The sequence below is a fragment of the Fusarium musae genome, chromosome 1 (genome assembly GCF_019915245.1).
Source record: "Fusarium musae strain F31 chromosome 1, whole genome shotgun sequence".
Taxonomy (NCBI): Eukaryota; Fungi; Ascomycota; class Sordariomycetes; order Hypocreales; family Nectriaceae; genus Fusarium; species Fusarium musae.
In genome coordinates this window covers 142,225-164,256 of record NC_058387.1, presented here as the reverse complement: position 1 = coordinate 164,256, position 22,032 = coordinate 142,225, and the positions used below count along the sequence as shown (strand labels likewise).

The window sequence follows — 22,032 nt, the reverse complement described above, 5'->3', positions numbered from 1 at the left end:
TTCTCTCAACCCACTGTCTTTATAACTTTTATAATAATTCAAGATAATTGGCTTGCAATTATCCAATCAGCTATATCATCTGTCTCAATATCCTCGTTCAAGTCAAGAGTATTCCCAGAGAAGTACCTGCCCACGTCCAAAGCATGATCGTAACAAGTGACTAGTAGTTTAAATACTGGATACCGGCCCTGATGTGCATGTTGGACAAGTTTCTTCACCCCCATCTCAGTTTCTTCCCCAAGCCTGGAAGTCTCATAGACCGAGATCTCATCGATAATGCAGAGTACAACACCACCCTGCGGTATTTGGTCCACAACGCGTTTGAACACTGTGCAGAGAACATGAAGCTCCAAGAGTTCCAGCTTTCGCCACTTGGAGTCAGAGATAAAGGAAAGATCAACCGCTAGACCTTTCTCCGTCATTTGACAGATCAGCTGGCCTATGATGCTTGCCATCATGCCACCTGCTGACGCAAAACGGTCACTGGGGTGGGAAGATTGATGTTCAGAACAGAAATACTTGAGAATGAAAACAGGAGCAGACTCAGTGAGACCCGTGTTTGAGATCCGTGCCAGCTCTGCCATAACAACACTGAAAGGAGATACACCCTCTTTGGCAGAAAGGTCTCCGCGACCATTGACAAGCAGACGCGTTGAGGTCTGAGTTTCCGTCATAAAGGTTTGGAATCTGTCGTGGCGGAGCATAGCCGCTACTCTCGCTCTTTCGTTCTCGCTTACTTGGTAGTTAAACGAAAGGATAGAAGCAATGTCTCGGGTCAAGGCTTCTGGGTTGTAATTGAGACACTGGAGAAGTCGTTGCTTTGTATGCTCCATATCTGCTTTAGATAGGGTTGACTGTTGTGAAGGGCTTTGTAGAATGGTAGGAGTTGTGCTTCGACTAATGTCTTGGTCTTGCCAGGATATACGATCCGCGTTTAGGAGGTCGTAGCTAGAGACTTTAAGTCCACTGGGGTCGCTGTCCGGAGCAGAATTTCCTGAACTCAGGTTGATTTAGCACACATTCAAAGACAGCTAAGGCTGTCGTGAAGCGTTGCTCATGGGTAGACGTACCTAAATCAGCCCCCTGGAACCTAGGATTCGTCAACAAAAACTGCATCAGTCGGTGAAAGACCATCTGCGTCTGTTCAGTCTTCTCATAGACCTTCATGACCATACGTGCTTGACACTGCGACGCCTCGTCATTCACAGCCTGAGCACACGCCTTGATGGCCTCAACACTCTGGAACAGCTGTTCCTTGTATGAACCCTGCTGCATAAGACTGCCGATGAATTTCTCTACAGACTGTCAGAGACAGAGAGCTGGAATTGCTGTGATGACCTACTTGGCTTGCCATCAAGGAAGAACTGCATGACCTGGTGAAGCAGGGTCAGGATGGCTCGGAACAGCTCGATTGTACGCTGTTCAAGGAATTGATCGCGCATTTGTCTGTACATGTCGACGTATCTCTTTGCACGCTCCATGATCATTGGTATCTCTGATATTGCTTCATAGACGCTCTCCTCGACCTTGGTGTACCTCCCGGCAGCCTATCTAATGTTAGCCCGATCTCAGATGAGAGTCTTAACTTACCCCAATGATGATCTTGAACGCTCCGCAGACGCTAAATAGATTGTTAGTAATCTTTAGGATGCTATATCCTCTGGGATGTACCTTGATCCATAATCGCCCGCGGGCAGAAGCCCCAACCACCTTTCAAGAGCTTCCGAGTGCCGCCCAACTTTATCGACAAAGACCATGATCTTGCTTTGCCTGTTTGGTCTGCTCTTCCACAGTTGAGCAGTTTTCTCTACTTCTCCCATAACCACTTTCCAATTGCACTGGCGTAGGTCGACCTTGGTATTGTACTTCTGACCTGTTTTATCTTGATCTAGCTTCTTCTGGACTTGCTCCATCACTGCGAAGAGAGAATCTATCTCCTGCTGTATTTCCTTCCACTTGGTTGCACTGCCATTGGCGACGTTAGCAGAGTTTGACGTCGGTATGCGATGTCTTACCTCTCCTCCTGCTCTTGACGAGCCTCGTCCAAGGATACAAAGCCATTTACGCGTTCACTGAACAAAGGTAGCGACTGGCCTGGTAGAGCAATATTGTTTTCGACGTATCTGGCGGCTTCGTTTGGTGGATGCCGATCGCGGGCATTTAAAAACAATTCTCTCTGGAGGTCTTGCATCGTGCTTGGTGTTCCAGATTAAAGCGAGGAATACAAGAAAGGATGACGAGTCTATTACGACCTAGCATATAAGGCTGCTGCGTTGGACTCGATTGTCAGAAGCTAGAAGTGGTAATCACTGCGAGAGCCTGATCGGGACCCCCGGCAGCTGACTGCATGACTGCTCATCTGCGAACCAATAAGTCGCGCTCTCGAAGCGCCCAATAATCTTGGCTGCCTAGGATTCATGCTGTACGGATTGAAAATGATGTTTGTGTATTGATTGTGGCTGGCTGACGTTTTGAACTGAGGGTTGGCTGTGACGTACGAGGTGAATGCCTGATTAGGCATGTTCTGCGAAATGTGACCTACAACCGGAATGAATCTGTTTAAATATCTCTCTATCTTGACCCCGCACTCAAATCGCGATTAATTTCAAGCTTTTATTGATTAACTCGCCAATATCCCCTACTCATTCCATAGCAACAGAGGGCTTAGCTCTCATACTTGATATCGCCATGCCACCAGAAGTTGCTCAAGCAATCCAGACGAGCACTCTCCCCCACCCAGATCCAGTTCTGAAAGAGAAGGAAACTATGGATGCCCCGGCTACACAACCCAGACAACTGGATCATACGGAGCAAGAAAAGACAGAAAAGGGATCTGAAGTCGACGACCCCCTCCAGGAAGCCTTGGTTCGCCTGGCCGAGATAAATGAGCTGTTCACCACTGAAAAGATTCACGAAAATATAAGCAATGTCGAAAGAGACGCTGAAAGGTCCATGTATAGCAATCTCTGCAAGACATTGCTTGACAAAAATCGTCGGCTGGGACAGCTCAACATGCGATCGCAGCAAGCAGCCATGCACCACAACTTTACAACTCTGAGGATCGAGGAGCTTGAGAAAGAGGTCAAGGATTTGAAAAAAAGAGTTTACGAACTGGGAGACGACCATGATTTCAAGCACCCGGAGGACAAACTTCCCATCCATCTGCACGAGCTGAAGAGATCCAATCCTTATGAGTTTGCACTTAATAAAGACACCGTCCTTCTTCCGACAGCTCAGCAACCAGCTTTGGAGGTTAGATTGTCAGAAGCAGTAGTTACTAAACTGACCAAGGAAGAGAAGGCTTTACACAATATGGATCATGACTCTGACATCACCCCCGAAGCCCTAATTGAGTTTAATCCGGAGAGGCTCAGAATAAGATCTCGTCCGCTCATGTCCCACCTTGAGAAGTTGACAGAGACCCAGGTGCTTTATCTAGTGCCAGAAGACGATATAGATGGGGACAAAGTCTACAGTAGTATGGTGTTTCTACGACCGTTCAGATTCTTCATCAAACACGAAGCAGCGATTAGGAAAAGCATGGCTGATATAGAGGCCAAAGTCAAAGAGGAAGAGAAGGAAGACTCCGAGAAAAGTTCGGTGAAGAAGATGAATGGGAAAAAAGAGTACAATCTAAACCAGCAACAGTTCGCCGCCAAAGATCTACTGGAGGATCTCAAATTGCTGGTTACATTTCTCGACACAGATCTCCGACCAACCTTTCATCTTAGGCAACAAATCAAAGATGTAACAGCTATCGAGATCGAGTACGCTGACCTAAGACATTTGTTTGAGCGAGGAGATCTTGTTATTGCTAAAGAAAATCCATCTTATGCCAGAATGGTTGTGAATGTGGCCGGTGGACGAGAACCTCTAGTCCATAAGCTTCAAAAGGGGGACGAAGAAAACCCAATTCCAGTCAATGGCTTTGCTATTGATTGCATTAGCTTGGGATGTAATGGATCGTCCTTTGTCCCGAATCTGGAACGATTCTCCATCAGAAAGTTCCACGGTCGACAGCCCATCTCGTCATTGCTCCTTTATCCCCTCAAGTTTGACCCAGATGCAGACACTCTTCGGGATAGGTTCCTAGAAGGCGGCAGGAACTTTTCGCAAGTAGCAAGCAGCCCTTTCTGCCACAAGAGAGCTGTAGGGAAAACGGTTGATGAACCGTCAATAAACCTGGACGCCGAAGTCGTTGTCGATATGACGCTTGCAATGAACATGAGGTCCGAATGGCGGCTTGATTCTAGCATTGCACGGGATGACTTTACAAGAAATGATAGAAGAGAAGTAATTCAACGATCTTGGTGTAAGCATGCCTCTGAGTACCGTTATACATGTTGTGGAAGCGATGTTATCTTCAACGACTTGGAACTGGACGATTTCGATGCCCAAGAATTCTTGAAGAAGAAGGGCTATATCCTACAACCACTTACAATGGAAGATCTTACAGATGAGCATCTAATGATCATGAGACCATATGTTCATGCGTTTGTTTTGCGCTCCAGGCAATGGGTTACGATAAGGTCTGAAGATCTGCAAGAAGTCATCTTCCGAAACAGCTTCGATGATCTGGTTTTACCGGATAACCACAAAACAACTGTCCAAGCATTAGTTACCACCCATGAGAAGGGGAGGTCGCCACTATCGTCTAGTCCTGAAAAGCCAAGCATCGGATCTGTGCTAGATCTCGTGCAGGGAAAGGGTAGTGGACTTGTCATTTTGCTACATGGACCACCCGGTGTTGGAAAGACGTCGACAGCCGAATGCGTCGCTGACGATACAAAACGGCCCCTGTTTCCTATTACCTGCGGCGACATTGGCGAAACTGCTGCTGATGTCGAGCATAACCTGCAAAGCCACTTTCAATTGGCTCACAAATGGGGTTGTGTCCTACTTCTCGATGAAGCCGACATATTCCTCGCCAAACGCACCCGCAGCGACTTGCGCCATAATGCTGTCACAAGTGTATTCCTTCGAAGTTTGGAGTATTATGCTGGGATTCTCTTTTTGACAACAAATCGCGTCGGTGTTATCGATCCAGCATTCAGGTCCAGGATTCAAATGTCTTTGTTTTATCCCCAGTTGAGCCTCGACGTTACGTGCAAGTTGTACGAGAAGTTTATTAGAAGAGCCAAGACAGAGCAGATGAAGCAGGGGTACTATGCTTTCAAAATCAAGGAGAAGGAGATTCTCAAGTTCGGGAAGAAGCATTTTCGGACTTTGGAGAAAAACAGCTACGAGACATGGAATGGACGGTCAGTGCTTTATTTATATCTTGCATTCACCTACTAACCGTCACAGCCAAATCCGCAACGCGTTCCAAACAGCCATCGCCCTAGCCGAGCATCAAAGCATGACCCAATCCCCAGGGGATGCTCAGCCGACACTAGGCAAAGAACAATTTGAAGCAGTAGCGCAAGGATTCATGCAATTTGACGAATATCTCAGCAAGACACTCGGAGCTACAGATGCGGATCTGGCAAAGCGAGAGGGATTGCGCCATGACGGGTACATGATGGGAGCAGGCACCCCAGCCGTCCCTGTGGTTCCGATGGCTATGCCTCAACCAGCTCGTCACGTTCAGAAGCAAGCGGCTGCCATGAAATACGATAGTGATGATGATAGCGACTCTGAGACTGACACTGATGAGGAATCTGATATAGATGCCAAAGAGGCTAGGGCGGGGAAGAGTGGATCTGCAGAAAAAGGGGATTTTGAAACGGAAAGAGATGAGTTTTATGAGTATATGAAGTGGAAAAGGAAAAGGTCAGAGCACAAGTAATACATGGCTTGTAATACTCAAATAGAAGATGATGCCATATACTCAGTAAAACTTACACTCGTAACCTCAACGCTGTGCCTACAACTTGCTTGTGCGAGATCTCGGACAGCGCTGGAGGAACAGTCTTTGGGTTATTATCGTCTATATGAGACTTTTACTATCTAGCCATGGACTCACAATAAAATTCAAACCCTCCCTCAACCAAGGCTCATCAATGGTAGCTTTAAAGTCAAAACCATGGTCCCCAGGCCGGACCGCCAGATGGATCTGAGTACTTTGGTCCAACCGCTGCAGGCAATCAACTAGCTTCCGGGTGCCATCAACAGGCACTGCTGTATCCCCCTCGCCGTGAAGTAGAAACAATGGCGGAAACAAAGACTTTTCATAATTCGAAGGACTCAAGGCCATCCTCTTGATTCGCTCAAGGATGAACAAGTCAGAGTCCTCACCGAGAAGTTCCAGATACCGCCCATTGTGCACAACTGCCATTGCCGAATCAAGTCTCACGGGTGGATCTGCCTCGGTGATTCCAGGCTTGACAACGGTGGCCGAAAGGAACTTGTTGACATCTTCGTTAGGATAGTTTGGTATACCAACAATTGATTTGGCGTAGGACTCGGTGAAGTGAGCCGCTTTCATGTCGACCATTGGATAAAGAGCTATAATCGCCTTGGGTCTCACAAAGCCTGACAGCACAGACTGTAAAGCCAGATATCCGCCTGCAGCCAGATGATTCAGTCAGTGAATGGTATATGACTTGGGATTAGATGATTCGAACTTACCAGCACTTTCGCCAACGACAAGCGTTCTGATGAGGTCTAATTGAAGCTTTTGTTGCCCAATTGCTGCGAGATGACGCGAAGGGCCTCCGCAGTGCACCCAATTCCAGAAGTTGCCCATGTCATGAATAATATCCCGACCCTTGACCTCAGGAAGAAGTCTGTAGTTGGGACTAATGATGACGGCATCTTGCTCTTCTGCAAAGTCGAGAACCCATTTGGAGAACCAAGCCGGAAACAAACTTGAGCCGGTGATCTTATAAAAAGTCAGCTTAATGTTTAATGCTAAAATTATCATCTGCATACCAGAAAGCCGCCGTGGATTCTGACGATGACTGGCGGGTTCTGACTTTTGAGGCGACGAGGAATCAGAATATCGACGCCGATCTGAATTCCGGCAGACTCGTAGTATGTTCGAGTGATGGTGAAGGGGTCGAATATGTCGCTTTTGACACTGTGCAGGACATCGATGAGGGCGTTGAACTGAGCGTCACGCTCTGACTGAGAGGTCATAATGCCACTGTGCCAGGTTATTTCAATTTACAATTCACTGCCAGTTAATCCGCCGTAGCTATGAAGTATGAGAAGAGTGCGGAAGCAGCAAGAGGCGCTTGTCTTAACCTCCAAGTGCTTTTTGAGGTAATAGCCAAGTGCCAGGTGAGGTTAGGCTGAGAGACGGCGGCACTAACCGCAACCCCGCTTCGTCACTTTTTACCTGATTGGGTATGGACGACTGCACAGCAACGAGACGATGAGATGAGACTCAAAAGGTCACTTAATGGGCTTATGAGGGACCGGGGGATGTCTTCGATGTAACGGAGGCATGCGAACGGACATCGAACGGGATATGGCTCACGAGGCAGAAAAAGGCTAGTAGATCGAGACAAGATAATGTATTTATGATGAGCTATTGTATATACAGAGCTTAAGAGTAATATGTAGATGGAGTGTCTGATTGTGTCTAGCCTTGCAACGCCTCGTATATCTCAGTCTCCACCCGTTCCGAGCACTCCAACACCAAAGCATCTTAAACCCAAAGTCAGCAAAGTATCCTTTCCACTTTATTTAACCGACTCACCACCATAGGGAAGAATTTGGCTGGCAATAATACCGCCGATATTGTTCTTGCGATCAGCGAACCAGAAGAGATTGGCTAAGCCTTCCCACGACGCTGAACCAGCCGCGCGACCCGTTGACTCTGGGAAGTGATTGATAGAAAATGACAAACCCCAGCCCTCGGTGTGATCATCTGGCATTGGCGTTAAGGGAGTTGGGTTTGCTAGCTCTGGTTTGGCAACGGGGACGCTAACGTTGCTGAAGCGTGGTTTATCGGGAATTTGATCGGTGAACATATCTAGATATGGATGTCAGTACAAGCTGGGTTAAGGATCTAGCATGAGGGATAAACTTACCATCGACGGTCTCAGCTTTAAGTAGCCGAACTCCTGATTTTGCATCCAATCCGTCGTTCAGAAGAAGTGAAATAATTCCTGTTAAGCAATGAGTAACAAAAGAAGACGGATTGGTCGCGCCTGTACTTACGTCCAAACTCTGCTGGTCTTCCAAAGCATCCATGACCCCCAGCACACGGAACCTTTTCTCCATCCCGAACAAGTAGCGGACGTCGATAAAAGTGATCTGTAGTACTCAACTTGCCACTTGGGCTTCTGCGATGCATATACGCCAAGTTCAACTTATCTTCCGCCGATGGATGGAAAGTTACATGGCCCATGCCTAGTGGTCTGAATATGTGATCTTTGAAGACTTCCTCCAGTGACTTGTTGTACGTGCGTTCGATTATCACGCCAACCCAGTCCATCGAGACGCCATACTGAAACGTCTCACCAGGCTGATTCACCAGAGGTCGATTTGCTGTGTCAATTGCTTCCCCGGAAAAGTCATCAAAGCCAATGGGGCGACTGAACTCTGCAAGCTTCTCATCCTCAAAAGCATAGCCGAAACCAGCTGGTTACTCGTCAGTGCTCAGGTTCCGTTACGGAAAGATTGAGTTCATACCCGTGTGAGTGAGAAGCATTCGAAGAGTAATTCTCCTGACTTTCTCAACGAGGTCAAGTTTGCCGTTCTCGTTCCGAGTTAACACCTTGACGTCCCGTAACTCAGGGCAGATGGCTTCGATTTGATCTGCATCATCTAAGCGCAACTTCCCTTGCTCGACGAGTTGCATGCACGTGACTGATGTCGCCAGTTTTGTGAAAGATGCCATGAAGAAGATAGTCTTTTCTGACATGGGGCTTCCAGAACTGACTCCTCTTAGGCCGGAGCAATGCTGAAAGATTGGCTCGCCATCATTTCTGAACGCGGAGTAGACGAGGCCCGGGATCTTGCTCTCTGTGCCCCCAGTTGTGTACTCATCGATGATATCTCGAAGCTTGGATTGAGTATCTTGTGATAGTACAGACATGTTTGAGGGTGTATGAATCCGGAATAGTCTGGATCGGGTGGTCTTCCGGGTTTGGGATTGCTGGCGTTTGGCCGGGAGCGCTCGACTCTCTACAGAGTATAAGAACAGCTTCGCTGACCTGACCTTTGTACTGATTAAGGAAGATCCCAAAGTAGTAGTCGTACGCCTTTACTAGTTCTGTAGATGCTTTTAGCGGAGGACAATTTGACTCGAGGTAGGCGGGGATCAAGCACAAGAATGGAGTTGAGGCTATTACCCAATTAGGAATAAAGCTAGACTACACACGCGATAAGCTACAGTGACTAAACACCATTTACGTACCAAGTCAATAGACCGTGTAAGTATGACTGGAGAAAACAGGGACCTAGCTAGCAATTGATAAGGAGCAACAATTTTCTACCGTGTAATTCCAGCCGTCACCAATTCAGCGTGCAGTAATCAGCTCCAAGGGTCAATCATCAACAACAACAAAGAGCAATAAAAACTACTAGTTCATTACCAACATGTCTTCAGTGCGTTATCAGTTCCTCCCCGGCCCAGTAGGAGAAATGCTCCGCTCCGCATCCCTCGCAACAACCGCCACGATCCCACTATCAGGCTCTCTCGTCATAACGACAGGCCATGTCGGGGTAGACATCAAAACAGGTCAATTGGTCACCAGCTCTATAGAAGCCGAGTTCAACGCCGTGTTTGACTGTCTTGATGCAGCACTCAAGAATGCGGGTGTTGCCAGCGGCCTCGCCTCAGCTCATAAGCTGGTGGCTTACTTTACCCGCGCTGAGGATGAGGCAACACTCCTGAGTATCTTTCGGGAACGGTATCCGGGACACACTCCGACTTTGACCTCGGTTGTCGTGGCTGGGCTTGTTAATCCGGGGATGCATGTTGAAGTACAAGCGGAGGCAATCGCCATCTAGAAGGGGCTATGGAGATATTACGATGGATCAACAGATGAAGAATGGAAGGTGATACATGGACTAGCTACAAAGAGTATACAATTATGTCAATAGATGCCCAAACCGACAATGACAAGTTCCACGCAACGAAAACTTCTATTTTCGGTACTAAATATGAGGTTTTATCTATTCTCGATCGGGCATGTTTCGGAAAGGGTTGTTAGGATCCGCCAACTCCTCCTCCACGCTCTGTATCGTCTTGACCACCTTAGCAGGGGCGCCTAGGGCGATCGAGTAGGGGGGCAGACTCTTAGTAACCACTGCCCCGGCTCCAACAGTACAGCCTCGGCCAATAGTTACACCAGGGAGGATAACCACATTGCCACCGATCCAGCAGTCGTCTTCAATACGGATGGGATGTCCAAACTCGACGAACTTGATCCTGGATAGAACGCTCGTCTCGTGGCCTGCTGTGTAGATATGTACGTTGGGACCCATCTGGACGCGGTCGCCGATGATGACGAGACTGGTATCTAGGATGGTCAAGCTAAGAGACATTAGCCACTGTTCCACATTCTCAGAGTTGTGTACTCACCCAAAGTTCATGAAGCAGTTCTCGCCGATGGAGACATTGCTTCCGTAGTCAGGCATGAAGGGCGTCTCAATGTACGTCCCCTTGCCGACCTTTCCGAGCATCTCCGAAAGCATCTGAGCCCGCTTGTCGTCGATCTCCTCGCGAGTGCCAGCGCTGGGATCAATGTTGTTGTACTTGTACGCCAGACCGCGCGCTCTGTGGCGGCCGTCCAAGAGTTCAGGGTGCAGGGGGTTGTAGCTAGCCCCGCGGTCAGAAATCATGCACTGGCGTAGTATCAGACCCAAGGTGCACTTACAGCATACCAGAGATCATCTTCTCGTACTCTTCGCACCATGGTGTACCCTTGAGGCCTTTGGCGATTTCGATGATCTCATTATCTTTCTGTTGCTTGGCCATGATGAGTAGTATAGGGTTTGAGTAGCTCTGATAAAAGACTGATAGCTGTTAAGTGAGAACGATATGAATCCTTCAGAATTAAGTTATACTGTCTGATTGTTGAGGTAGATACGGATCTGGTACCTGTTCAAGTTGGAGAAACACGTCTCATCTTTTAAGCGTGGAGAAGGTGAGGGCTTATTACCAGAAACGGAATTAAGACACGACCCACGAAAAAAACAAGTCTACCCCACACAGTGTCAACTCGTCACGAAAGGTAAAGCTTATCTGCAAAGGTCGATCTTGAGGTGATTGATGCCGAGATAACTCAACTCTACGGGCTCCATGATTTCCCCCGCGTTCTGGGGGTCTAATCTTGATTAACGGGGAGATAGATTGCGGGGGAGATACAGGTTTGTTTGATACGTATCTGATCTTCTATTGGCTGCCGTCTTGCTGCCGGTAGTGATTCCGAGTAGCCGGCCTGGCCGTTGGGAGTACTCTACAGCGAAAAGTATATTACCTTGACGCTCCTGACTCAACCTGACTCTCAACGCTCATCATCATCATCATCATCATCCTATCACTGTTCACGATGGCTCAGAGCATAGAAGCCCAGAACTCCGACAACAAGCCCGACATCAACGTCACAAACAACTACGACGTTGATGTCGGCAGAGTCGAAAATGTCGAATCTTTCAGCAAAAGCCCCGATGCAGTCGATGACAACATCCTCCTCGCTCAGGGCCACGCCCCCGTGATGAAGCGATCGTTTGATCTATTGGGCACGCTTGGTCTTGGCTTCAGCATCACCAACTCCTGGGTGTCATACGCCAGCTGTTTCGGACAGAGTTTGCTCTACGGAGGTGCGCAGGCGACTGTGTTTGGACTGATAGTCGCTTGCGCAGTGCAGTGGCTTATCATTCTTGGTCTTGCGGAGCAAGCCTCGGCGTTTCCATCTTCTGGAGGTCAGTTCATCTCATTTCCGCTGGAAGTAATTGACTAATGAGTTTGGGGAATGGCAGGGCAGTATCACTTTACGTACATTCTCTCTCCGAAGAGATATCGACGATTCGCCGCCTTTGCTGTGGGCATTATTAGTGTTCTTGGTTGGTGGGTGATTACCTGCTCTGGCATCTCGAACAATGTGCAGTGCATCATTGGCATGGTTCTGTTTGTCAACCCTGATCACCAGCCTCAGAACTGGCATTCGTATCTGTTATACATCGGGCTCATCCTAATCACACGCAAGTAGCTCTTTTCACTCTTCCAAGGCCGAACTGACGAACTGTAGTCATTCCCATCTTTACCATCCCACAGAAGCACCTCGGAAAGTGGACACAAGCATGTCTCGCGATATCCGTCCTCGGCTTCGTCGTCGTCACCATCACGATCCTCGCCATGAGCGACGGGTACAACCACCCAAGCTTCATCACCAAATTCTACGGGACAAGCGGCTGGCCTGATGGCGTTGCCTGGGTCATGAGTATCGGCAACGCCATGTATGCTTTCGCTAGTATGGATGCGGTGATCCATGTCGCTGAGGAAATGCACCACCCAGGGAAAGCTACCCCTCGAGCAATGTAAGTCTGCAGTGTCGAAGCTATCTACTTAGATCTGACAAGGTCTTGCAGGAACCTCACGATGATCATTGGTCTCCTTACTTCAGTCCCGTTCATCTTGGCCATGATGTTTGTCATCAAGGATCTAGATGCTGTCAGGGCTGCGCATCTACCAAGTCTTGAAGTCTTTCACCAGGCTACTGGCAGCAAGTCGGCTGCACTCGGACTTCAGTCTCTTCTTGTAGTTATCTTCTACAGTACGTGGTGCAAATCTGTCGTGGCTTGACACCTTTAGCTAACAGTGAACAGCATGTATGCCTAGCCAGTGGATTACATGCGGCCGATTGACTTGGGCCTTCTCACGAGATGTAAGTCTCCTTTCTCCCTTGCTTATATCTTGACTCATGCTGACCTATATACTTAGCGTGGACTCCCATACTCCAACTACTGGAATCATATCTCCCCCTCTCTTGGCTTCCCTGTCCGCACGACTGTGCTGTCTGTTGGGTTCTGCATCATCTACGAACTGCTCTATATGGCCAGTAGCCAAGCCTTCAACTCTATCATCACCACTGCCGTTCTTGGTGTCAACATCTCGTACGCCGTCCCTCAAGCCATTACTCTGATCCACGGTCGGGAGAACAAACTGCCTCCAAGACCGTTTAAACTCGGAAAAGTCGGGGGCTATCTCTGCAATGCGTGGACCCCTTTGTGGGTTACGACGATCGGCATCTTCATTTGCTTCCCTAATGCCATTCCTGTGGCCGCTGGGTCAATGAACTAGTAAGTTACACTGCCATTTGTATATGTCCCAGTTTTACTAACGACTGCTTTAGTGTGTGTGTTGTACTCGGATGCATGATGCTTATCCTCGTTGGTCTCTGGTTCACTGTTCGTCGTTATTTCGATGGTCCGGCTATCGACTACGAAATATTGGGCTTGAGTCGCCCAGAGTAGAAGCCCGTCATAGCGATTGATGAAGACTTCGTCATGACACGTGGCCTTTGGAGAAATTCAGAAGAGTAATCATCGGGCTGGGTATAGGATTATTTATCAACCTCTTGGAACCTCAACACATATATCAATCAGAACAGATACAGATATCTGTCTGCTGAGGATGTATAATAGATATCCATAAAGGATCCTATATTCTACAGGAAACTGTCCTGGTAACAATGAATTCGCAATCCATCTGAATAACTTTGCCTTTAGAATGGCCCTAGCCAGTATCGTCATCGGTCTGACTGTGAGTTAAATGCAAACATATCTGTACTGTCATTGAAGACAGGATCTTCGTAAGAAATATAACAAAATTAGCAAATCCAGAAAGGCTGGTTGAATGCATGGCCCAAATCGACAAAGAGCCATCGTACTATTCATCTAAAAACCAACTATCTTCGCTACTACTAACTGAGGTGCTGTCATCAGACTTAGAATCGGAACCCTGCTGATCCTCACGTTCAGAGACGGCCCTTTCACTTTCCTGAAACGTCTTCGGATCATCGAAGGGCCCCTTGAACATAAAATCTTGGTTTCTAATGCCGTCGGTGTTCCAGAATCTAGCAGAAAAGGCACTGTTCGTCTGCCTAATATCAAGACTCACAGCAGGGTACAACTTGCCGCGAACATCTACAAACGCCTGGCCTATAGAAGCTTTTAGTAAGTTGTCCTGAGTAGTGATAAAGAATCGCTGTACGTACCAATTATCTCTCCATTTCTAGTATAGAAGGCCGTCTTTTTGTCAAAGTTGACACCGCATCCAATCACATCACCCTGTCCAAAGCTGGGGCCATATGGTGAGCCAGCAGCACTGGAGAAAGTCTTCCCATCGTCACCATGATACCCCCAGGAACTGTTCGCCCATCCGAGGTGAAGACCTAGTGACGCAGTTTCTTCGCAAAAGCCGATAGCAAAGCGTCTTTATAACAAGATCTGTTAGTAGTCTTTTTGGGAAACAGAAGAAGCCCAAGCTTGCACTCACTTCTTATCCTCATCTCCTTGTTCCGCGATGGTAACCTCAAAATAGTATACGCCATGGTCTTGCGGCCACATCGCGTGATCCGCCCGGACCATCCCAATGGGAGGATCCTTTCGTAGTGGATTCACTGGTATAGAGGTCAGTATCGCACCCTTTCGGTTACTGGAATAATAGAGTCGGACTTGCCTGTTTCTGAGATTGTTACTGTCCTCGGATCTTCACCTCGAAGGAGTGCGATAGATAGGTCAGATTCATGCCATTCAGTTGGAAGTCTCACCGTAGGCAAGAGTTCAATGGGCCTCTGACCTGATTCGAGAATCGCAGTCGTGATTGCTTCATCGAGTTCAGACCTATCATACCTCAACGCGATATGCCTTACTGTCCATCCATCCGCATCAACCTGCTTCTGGCTATAAGTGGCTTTACCAAGGAGCTGACCGACCATTCCAGATCCACCTGATGCTACTGCTGCATTCAAGGCGGCTTGAAAAATGCCAGGGATTGCTTTCAATTTTGACATTTCCTGATAAACTTTGTTGAATGTGTCGAGGCTTGATCCTCGGCATGCCCAGTATAACGCATCTCGTTGTCGTGAATCCCTGACAAAAGGGCTAGCATGGCATTCGATCAGTTCGGAGACCATGGATGAATAGTCACAAATAATGGCATAGGCCAATGCTGTGTTTCCCCACTGGTCTTGTAGATCGAGATTGGCGCCGTTCTGGTGGAGCTCCTGTACGACGTTGACACCCAGAATCACTGCCAGCATCAGTGGTGTCCTTTTCACAGCATCCGTCTCGTTGATATCGACGTCTTCTCTACCCCACATACATGGGAGCAATCCAGGGCTATTGTAAACAATGGTGTTGGAAATGGCACCCCTGCCGTACTTATCCCTAAAGGAAAGTTTGCCTCCTCGATCGAGTATGGCATTGAGTATGTCTTGGTGGCCTTTTCGAATGGCAGCTTGACTGGGGACCTCTCCCTTCTCCGATCCCAGGTTCGGATCGGCTCCAAGTGTCAACAGATCTTGAACCATTTCCAGACTTTCACAGTGAATTGCAGCCACGAGGGCGGTGCCACGATCGCCTGTGCTGACTAAATTCACTGACGCATTCCGATCAAGGTAGAGCCTTGCGATATCTGTGTAGCCAGCTCTCAGAGCACATTCAAGAGGTGATCCTTTGGGACCCCCATTGTAGTCTATATCTGCACCCGCTTCGAGAAGGAGAGTTGAAATGTCTTCGTGGCCAACAGATGCAGCTGCACAAAGTGCACTGCCGTACTCCCCTCCCGCAAGATTCACATCAGCTTTCCAATCCAATAACAATTGCACAACGTCTTGCGACTCCATCCAAGCAGCAGCCTGGAGGGCAGTATGGTATGAAAAGTCGTCACTTATTGCGTTGACATCTGCTCCCTTCTCCAGCAAAGCTTTGACGATCTGAGCTCCAGCCCCCTTTGCTGCTGCCATCAGGGGAGTGCCCAAATATGTGCTGTGCTGGTTCACATCCACACCGATCTCTAGGAGATATTCCACAACATCTTGGTGACCCGCATTTGCAGCTAGATGTAATGCTGTCTGGCCATCTTGTCCTGCCGCTGTCGCATCGGCTCCATGAGACGTCAGGAGCTTAATGACTTCAAGGCGGTCACTTTCTCTGCTCTCTGCTGCGATATGAATAGCTGTGAGGCCGTCTTGGTTCCTGATATTGGGATCTATCTTAGTCTTCAGGTAGAGCTGAACGCTCTGTAATCCTGTTGGCTCGTCCGACACAAGGTGCAATAGAGGCTGAGCATCGGCACCGCCGCACGTAGGATCTGCGCCCGCATCAAGAAGTAGTTTCGTGATATCTGGGATATCGTAAGCACAATGGAGTGCAGTCCATCCCAGTGAATTGTCAACAATATTCAAATCAGGTGCATGCTTGAGGATTGCTTCGACACAACTGGTTGCGCCAGAGTATGATGCGTTCCAGAGAGGAGTTGCACCCTTGGAGTCAATAGAGTTGACATCTGTGAGTTCGTTGTCAAGAAGGGCCTCTACAGCATTCGGATGACCTGAAGCTGCATAGTGCAATGGCATTTTCCCCTCCTCTCCAGGAGCATTCACTTCAGCACCTTTTGCGATGAGGAGCTCGATCAAGGGGACATTGCCAACTGCGGCAGCGCGGTGTATTGGTTTGTCGCCTTTACTCACCGCAGCGTTGACATCCCAGCCGTTTTCAATCAATAACTCAGCGGCTTGTAATTGAAGCCCTTCGATAGCTATAACCAAAGCATTCTTCTCGTCTGCTTGAAGCTTCGCGATCTTGTCCGATGACGAAGGTGCTCTTTCGAGCAAAGTGTTCATGACATTTGTATGGCCTCCACTAACGGCTAGAACGAATGGAGTATTACCGCTATCGTCTTTTGCGAATGGTAGCGACTGCTTCTCGACTTGTCGCTCATTCTGCTTGCCGCTTTTCTTACCATCAAGCCGTCGCAACAGCTCCTTCAGGATAAAAGAATGGCCCGAAAAAGCGGCTATATGAAAGACTGTTTGGTTCCAGTTGCTAGCATCTGTGATTTTGGCGCCATGATCGAGTAGTATAAGCAGGGTCATATATCTTCCAGACATTGCTGCAAAGTGAAGTGGCGTCCAACCAGACAGATCCTTTTCATTGATGTCGAAGACGACCTTTTGACCCGACTCAAGTTTTGATAGCCGTGAAACGATGGTAGGATGTTGGTTTTTAGTGGCTGAATGAAGAGCTGTGAGCCCTAAAGAGTTGCGAGTAGCAGTTACCGTTCCAAACTTGAGGATCTCTTCTACGATTTCGATGAAGCCCGCTTCAGCCGCAAGCCGAAGTGCTATTGAACGCTCTTGTTCTGTGTTGTGTTCCACCCGTTCGAGGAGCTCGTGGACAACTTCGATATTGCCATTTTGAGCCGCGAGTTGTAAGGGAGAAGGCTGATCAGTAGAGCCGTTCAAGCCGGCGGAGTCGGATTCCTCTTGCTGATCGTCGTTTTCATTGCCCGTCACGCTCCTCTGAGTAGATTCCGTTCCCTCAATTGTCTCTTGGCTCCTGAATATCCACCGCACAATGTCTACAAATCCTTGCTCGGCCGCTATATGAAGGGGAGACTGACCTTTGGGTGTTGTTATCTGAAGGCTAGCTCCGGCTTTAAACAGAAGTTTGCAAATTGAAGCATGGCCATTTTGTACAGCCAAGTGAAGAGCTGTCATCCCCTCATGGTTCACTCCGTCAATATTTGACTCGTGCTCCAAAAGTAGCTTCACGATCTGATCGAAGCCCCCAGCGACGGCCAACCGCAGTGAATTATTGCCATCATCGGTCTCGACGCTCACATCCACTTCCGCATTGATCAGCCTCTGGACGATTGCCATCTGGCCCGTCATTACGGCTAGATGAAGTGCAGTGAGGTTAAAGCCTGCAACTCGACTAGGGTCTGCACCATTGTCGAGAAGATAAGCAGCGATCTTCTCGTTTCCCCTCAATGCTGCTAGGATGAAAGGTGTTCTATCCCATCTGTCTAGTCTGTTGATTGCATCTGCATCGGCTCCCAAAAGCGTCTTCACGGTGTCATAGAAGCCGCCTTCAGATGCCCAACAGAGGCCGAATTCATATGACGCCCCAGCTTCTAGAAGAACAGCCACCAGATCGTCTTGACCGTTTGCGGCTGCTAGGTCCAGAGCTTGTCTGAGGGCTACGGCTCCATCTTCCACCTCTTTCGTTTGCTCAAGGGCCTTCTTAGCGACGTCCACGAGCCCAAACCAGCAAGCCAATTTCAGTGCGCTGTCCAATTCGTAATACGTATCGACTTCGAAGTCAGTGTACCTCTTGTAAAGCGTGAACCACAATTTGAGATACTCATCCTTACTCAGGAAGTCAAGGACACGGTCTCTCGCAGTCGTGCAAACAGCTGACGCTAGATCGTAATGCTGCGGCCACTCTTTCACCGCATATAGCAAAAGCTCCGTCACGGGACCTCTGATAGTATCTACCCATGTTTCATCATCGGCGTCGAAGTCTCCATTGGTAAGGTCGTCGAAAATGGCCTCAAGGTAGTCCAAGCATTTTGATACTATGATAAAATGAGAGTTGAGGCCCTCGCGCTCAAACAGTCCACACCCAACAGCTCCATAGATAGGCAAGACCTGGGTTCCAAAAAGCCCGACCAAGGTATTTGAAAGTTCTCCAATGTCCTTTGAAAGATCGCTTGGTAGATTCAGCCTCAGTTCTTTCATTGACGTATTTTCCGTAGAGCATAAAGCAATCACAACAGAAAGTTGTCGGATGTTAAGAGGGCGAACAGCATATAAGATCCACTGTATGAGAGGGCGGATGCATATGTCTGAATGCTTCTCACAATGCCTCATTGTCATCATGAACAAGTCATCGACCGTGGTAGGTAGACTTTCAAGAGCCTTTTTGGTAGCATTGTCAGTTGAAGGTGTCTTCCAACTTTCCAAAAGGCTCGCCATGAGACCGGCTTGCACGAGGGTTCGCCCGGTGCTCAATCTTTCAACGACTTCCTTGTCATAGTGTCTCAACTGGGGATGAGACTTCACTAGAGCTCCCAACCTAGATTTCACGTAAGCGTCATGCAAGACTCTAGATGGTTCCTCGCCCGAGAGATCAATCTCGCACGAGATGTCATGACCAAATTCTAAACGATGTGCTTGAGTGCGCTCAGCAAGTATAGCAATCTTAAATCCGCCTGTAGCTATACTTCGGTACTCTCTAACCATTCCAGCCAGCTTTTCCATCAGACTTGTGCTGCAATCTTGAGCACCGCTAAGAACGAGAACTATAAGCTTGTCGAAGCATGCGCGGAGTAGAGACAGAAGAAGGCTCTTCATCACCTCGTAGCTGAAAACCATTTCTTCTTGAATCTGCTTAGCGATAGGTTCGACACGGCGGAAAAGTGACGATCGACTTCGAAGTATTTGGCGGATCAAAGAGGTCAAGAACCCCTCGAGTGTTTGCGTCCTTTGATCCTGTTTTCGAAAGGAATAGGTAACGATGATCGCTTTCTCGAAGGACTTGTTCATCTCAAAGTACAACTGAGACGCCATAGTGGCACTACTCGATTCCGGAATGCCATGGAGATATAGGATATTAGGTGCGCTATCGTCCATTCTCTCCCAGGCTTTATAGACAGACGGCTCCGTGTTCCACCATGGCGAGTGTATAAAAGGTTCATGAAGTTGCACTTGGTGATTGCTTTTGTCGACTTTCGACAAAGTTTGCAAGAATGGTATGAGACCTTTCAACGGAGCTGGATGGCGGTATGAGTGCGTGCCACATTGAATTGAGGACGAGACTAATACTCACATCTGCAGTTCTTATCAACAGCTCGATTGACTGTATCGGAAATGGCCTCAGTTGCTTCGTCACCTGGGTCAAATCTCCATGAATCCTTTCCGCTCTCGTTCCTCACGCAGGACTCGTAATGGGATGAAATACCAGGATAAGCCCACGTAAGCGTATCTAGGGCCAGTGGAAGTTCTTTCAGCAAAGCGGCCGGCGAGCAAGATCCCAGTTCCGACCCAGGCAATAGCCGTAGGACCTGGCTCTCTGTCTTTGAATTACATCCTTTGAACTCAGGAACGTCGCTGAAAACCTAGATCCTCAGTCAGATATGTGTCTCCACTTTTGATGATCATTGAGCATACTATGAGTGCTATATGTATAGAAAGATCATAATACTCGTCGTCACGTGTAGCAAGAAGAAGTGCCTCGTGTTCGTCAGCTTAGCTCTTCTAGTAGAGTTTAAACACTTGCCTGTTTCACGAGACAGCCCCCGAGCTCATGGCAGAGAATCACGCAGGGCTCATTCTCGTAGGTCTTTTGATCTTCCTTTGTGGACAAGTTTAGTCAATGTCACAAGCGGCTGAATTTTTAACCTACCAAGCGACATCTGTCTCGTTGCACTGTTTGAAGAAACCGTTCTGCACTTTCTACAAACCCGCGTCTCCCCCAGGTGAGATCCTCGAGTAGAAAAGGGACATCAGTAATACGAGCCTCCGGGAATCTAGCAGAGCAGAAGCTTTTGACTTGCGATCGGTTTGTAGCTGAGTCTGCGATGCCATGCGCAATGGCAAGTCTGAACATTAACTCCGTATCATCATCGATAGTCGTCCAAGTAATTACTCACTGAAAACGACGATGGGAAGTAGCATCCATATTTATTTCTAAGACAGTGGAATCTTGTGGGCCAGGCTTTTATCGCCTCTGGCTTTGGGAGCTTCGTAAACAGAAAAATAGCGATAGACTTAAGTTGGCTTTGTCCTGACATATGCCGACGTGACTTCATTGACTCGGTAAAGGAGTCCCTGGACACATAATGCTGACAGAGTCACCGGAGCCTTACCAACTTATGGGGGGCCATTGGTACCCCGGAAGGTGACAAGGGTGCGCAGTAAAAGCCACGGAAGCTGACAGTTTGGTGTGTTCAAAGTCTATAGGCTAGTTCATCTGCATGCGCTTTCTGGGGGTGGTCATCATATGCGGCCCGCATTCAGCCTTCTTCAGACGTGTTAACACTGTGGCGTATCATTCCCTGAAAAGAATGAGACAAACCCAATATATTGCATTATCACTCGACATGGATCTGCCTTGCTAGGCTATCCTGGAACGTTAAGCAGGCTCGCCAAGACTACATGAGCATGCTGTGCCACGTCCATGCTTCCCATGTTATGCAAATCGAGACCCGGTGTCTCCGGGTCAAGTCTGCCAATACCAAGGCCATCCAAGTCGGTCTCTCCATCCAGTTCAACCGGATCGACTGGATCCGGCTCCTCTCGCCCAAACAGCCGGCGTAGCTTTCCTGCGAAATCAACTTCGGATTTGACTTTAATCGTAAATCTAAATGGGACGTCGGCCCTCCGGCGTAACAGGACACCACCTCGGAGGAAGCTGGGTATCCCCTCCTTAGTTTTTGGGTCCTCTTCTAGTATCCAAATGACAGTGTTGGTCTTGCCTCCGCCCACGCCAAGAGAACGCTTCAGCCCAACCAAAGTCGTTGCATGGCTATCCTCTCTTATCTCGGACTGCTCCCAGATAAATCCCAGCTCACCGGTCACAACACCTGGCCCTCCTCCTAGGCTTGCGTTGAACCCACGGTGAACGTCTCGGGCGAAGGTCGTCTTGTTGATTGCCAGTTTCCCCGATGGCGAGATCGTTGTGATCATGGGACAATTCATGGTGGACTGGCTAGCATCTTCGAAACTGATGGTGATCTGGCCACTGGTAAACCTACGGTCACCCTTGCCGATGAAATTGAACTCGAAAACAAGTAGCGAAGCGCCATCGCCATCAGGTGTGAAGTCTCCGTGTGTGACACTTGTGAGTGCTGCCTGAAGAATTAAGGAATTACCACGGTCGATGAGCATATTCCGAGCCCGTTGGCCATCCGCATTTCTTGTGCGCAACGCGGAAGTATCCTCTCCCTCCTCAAGGAGGAAAATGTTGACTGGATCCATGTTCTCGAGGCTCTGGCTTACAAGTGAAGGAGGAAGACAGGCGAGTAATTCTCGGAGGTTATTTCATAATATATGCATACCCCTCGTTCAAACCATCCTTCGTGGTGTTGAATAGCCAAGCCTAGCAAAGGTTCTCGGAGCTGTT

The 22,032-nt window shown here is 48.4% G+C and overlaps 8 protein-coding genes across 8 annotated transcripts; 2 read left to right on the top strand and 6 right to left on the bottom strand.

The window, feature by feature from the left end:
* Positions 1-38: 38 nt before the first annotated feature.
* On the bottom strand, positions 39-1,913 carry J7337_000066 (uncharacterized protein; the record flags this gene model as incomplete). The annotated part of the gene is made up of 5 exons (XM_044817831.1): positions 39-994; positions 1,071-1,295; positions 1,343-1,547; positions 1,591-1,621; positions 1,672-1,913. 5 exons carry the CDS (start codon positions 1,911-1,913, stop codon positions 39-41), a joined length of 1,659 nt encoding a protein of 552 aa, XP_044685533.1.
* Positions 1,914-2,688: 775 nt separating this feature from the next.
* Positions 2,689-5,788, top strand: J7337_000065 (uncharacterized protein; the record flags this gene model as incomplete). Its single annotated transcript, XM_044817830.1, has 2 exons — positions 2,689-5,261; positions 5,308-5,788. The coding sequence occupies 2 exons, from the start codon at positions 2,689-2,691 to the stop codon at positions 5,786-5,788; spliced, it is 3,054 nt and encodes a 1,017-aa protein (XP_044685532.1).
* Positions 5,789-5,929: 141 nt separating this feature from the next.
* J7337_000064 (uncharacterized protein) lies at positions 5,930-7,080 on the bottom strand (the record flags this gene model as incomplete). Its single annotated transcript, XM_044817829.1, has 3 exons — positions 5,930-6,507; positions 6,571-6,823; positions 6,874-7,080. 3 exons carry the CDS (start codon positions 7,078-7,080, stop codon positions 5,930-5,932), a joined length of 1,038 nt encoding a protein of 345 aa, XP_044685531.1.
* A 548-nt stretch (positions 7,081-7,628) lies between these two features.
* Positions 7,629-8,989, bottom strand: J7337_000063 (uncharacterized protein; the record flags this gene model as incomplete). Its single annotated transcript, XM_044817828.1, has 4 exons — positions 7,629-7,921; positions 7,980-8,057; positions 8,110-8,532; positions 8,584-8,989. 4 exons carry the CDS (start codon positions 8,987-8,989, stop codon positions 7,629-7,631), a joined length of 1,200 nt encoding a protein of 399 aa, XP_044685530.1.
* A 1,082-nt stretch (positions 8,990-10,071) lies between these two features.
* J7337_000062 (uncharacterized protein) lies at positions 10,072-10,876 on the bottom strand (the record flags this gene model as incomplete). Its single annotated transcript, XM_044817827.1, has 3 exons — positions 10,072-10,432; positions 10,481-10,717; positions 10,776-10,876. 3 exons carry the CDS (start codon positions 10,874-10,876, stop codon positions 10,072-10,074), a joined length of 699 nt encoding a protein of 232 aa, XP_044685529.1.
* A 574-nt stretch (positions 10,877-11,450) lies between these two features.
* On the top strand, positions 11,451-13,374 carry J7337_000061 (uncharacterized protein; the record flags this gene model as incomplete). The annotated part of the gene is made up of 6 exons (XM_044817826.1): positions 11,451-11,823; positions 12,150-12,438; positions 12,490-12,674; positions 12,727-12,785; positions 12,842-13,200; positions 13,254-13,374. The coding sequence occupies 6 exons, from the start codon at positions 11,451-11,453 to the stop codon at positions 13,372-13,374; spliced, it is 1,386 nt and encodes a 461-aa protein (XP_044685528.1).
* Positions 13,375-13,789: 415 nt separating this feature from the next.
* J7337_000060 (uncharacterized protein) lies at positions 13,790-19,478 on the bottom strand (the record flags this gene model as incomplete). The annotated part of the gene is made up of 4 exons (XM_044817825.1): positions 13,790-14,061; positions 14,118-14,335; positions 14,399-14,557; positions 14,755-19,478. 4 exons carry the CDS (start codon positions 19,476-19,478, stop codon positions 13,790-13,792), a joined length of 5,373 nt encoding a protein of 1,790 aa, XP_044685527.1.
* A 1,551-nt stretch (positions 19,479-21,029) lies between these two features.
* Positions 21,030-21,887, bottom strand: J7337_000059 (uncharacterized protein; the record flags this gene model as incomplete). Its single annotated transcript, XM_044817824.1, has 1 exon — positions 21,030-21,887. The coding sequence occupies one exon, from the start codon at positions 21,885-21,887 to the stop codon at positions 21,030-21,032; it is 858 nt and encodes a 285-aa protein (XP_044685526.1).
* Positions 21,888-22,032: the final 145 nt, after the last annotated feature.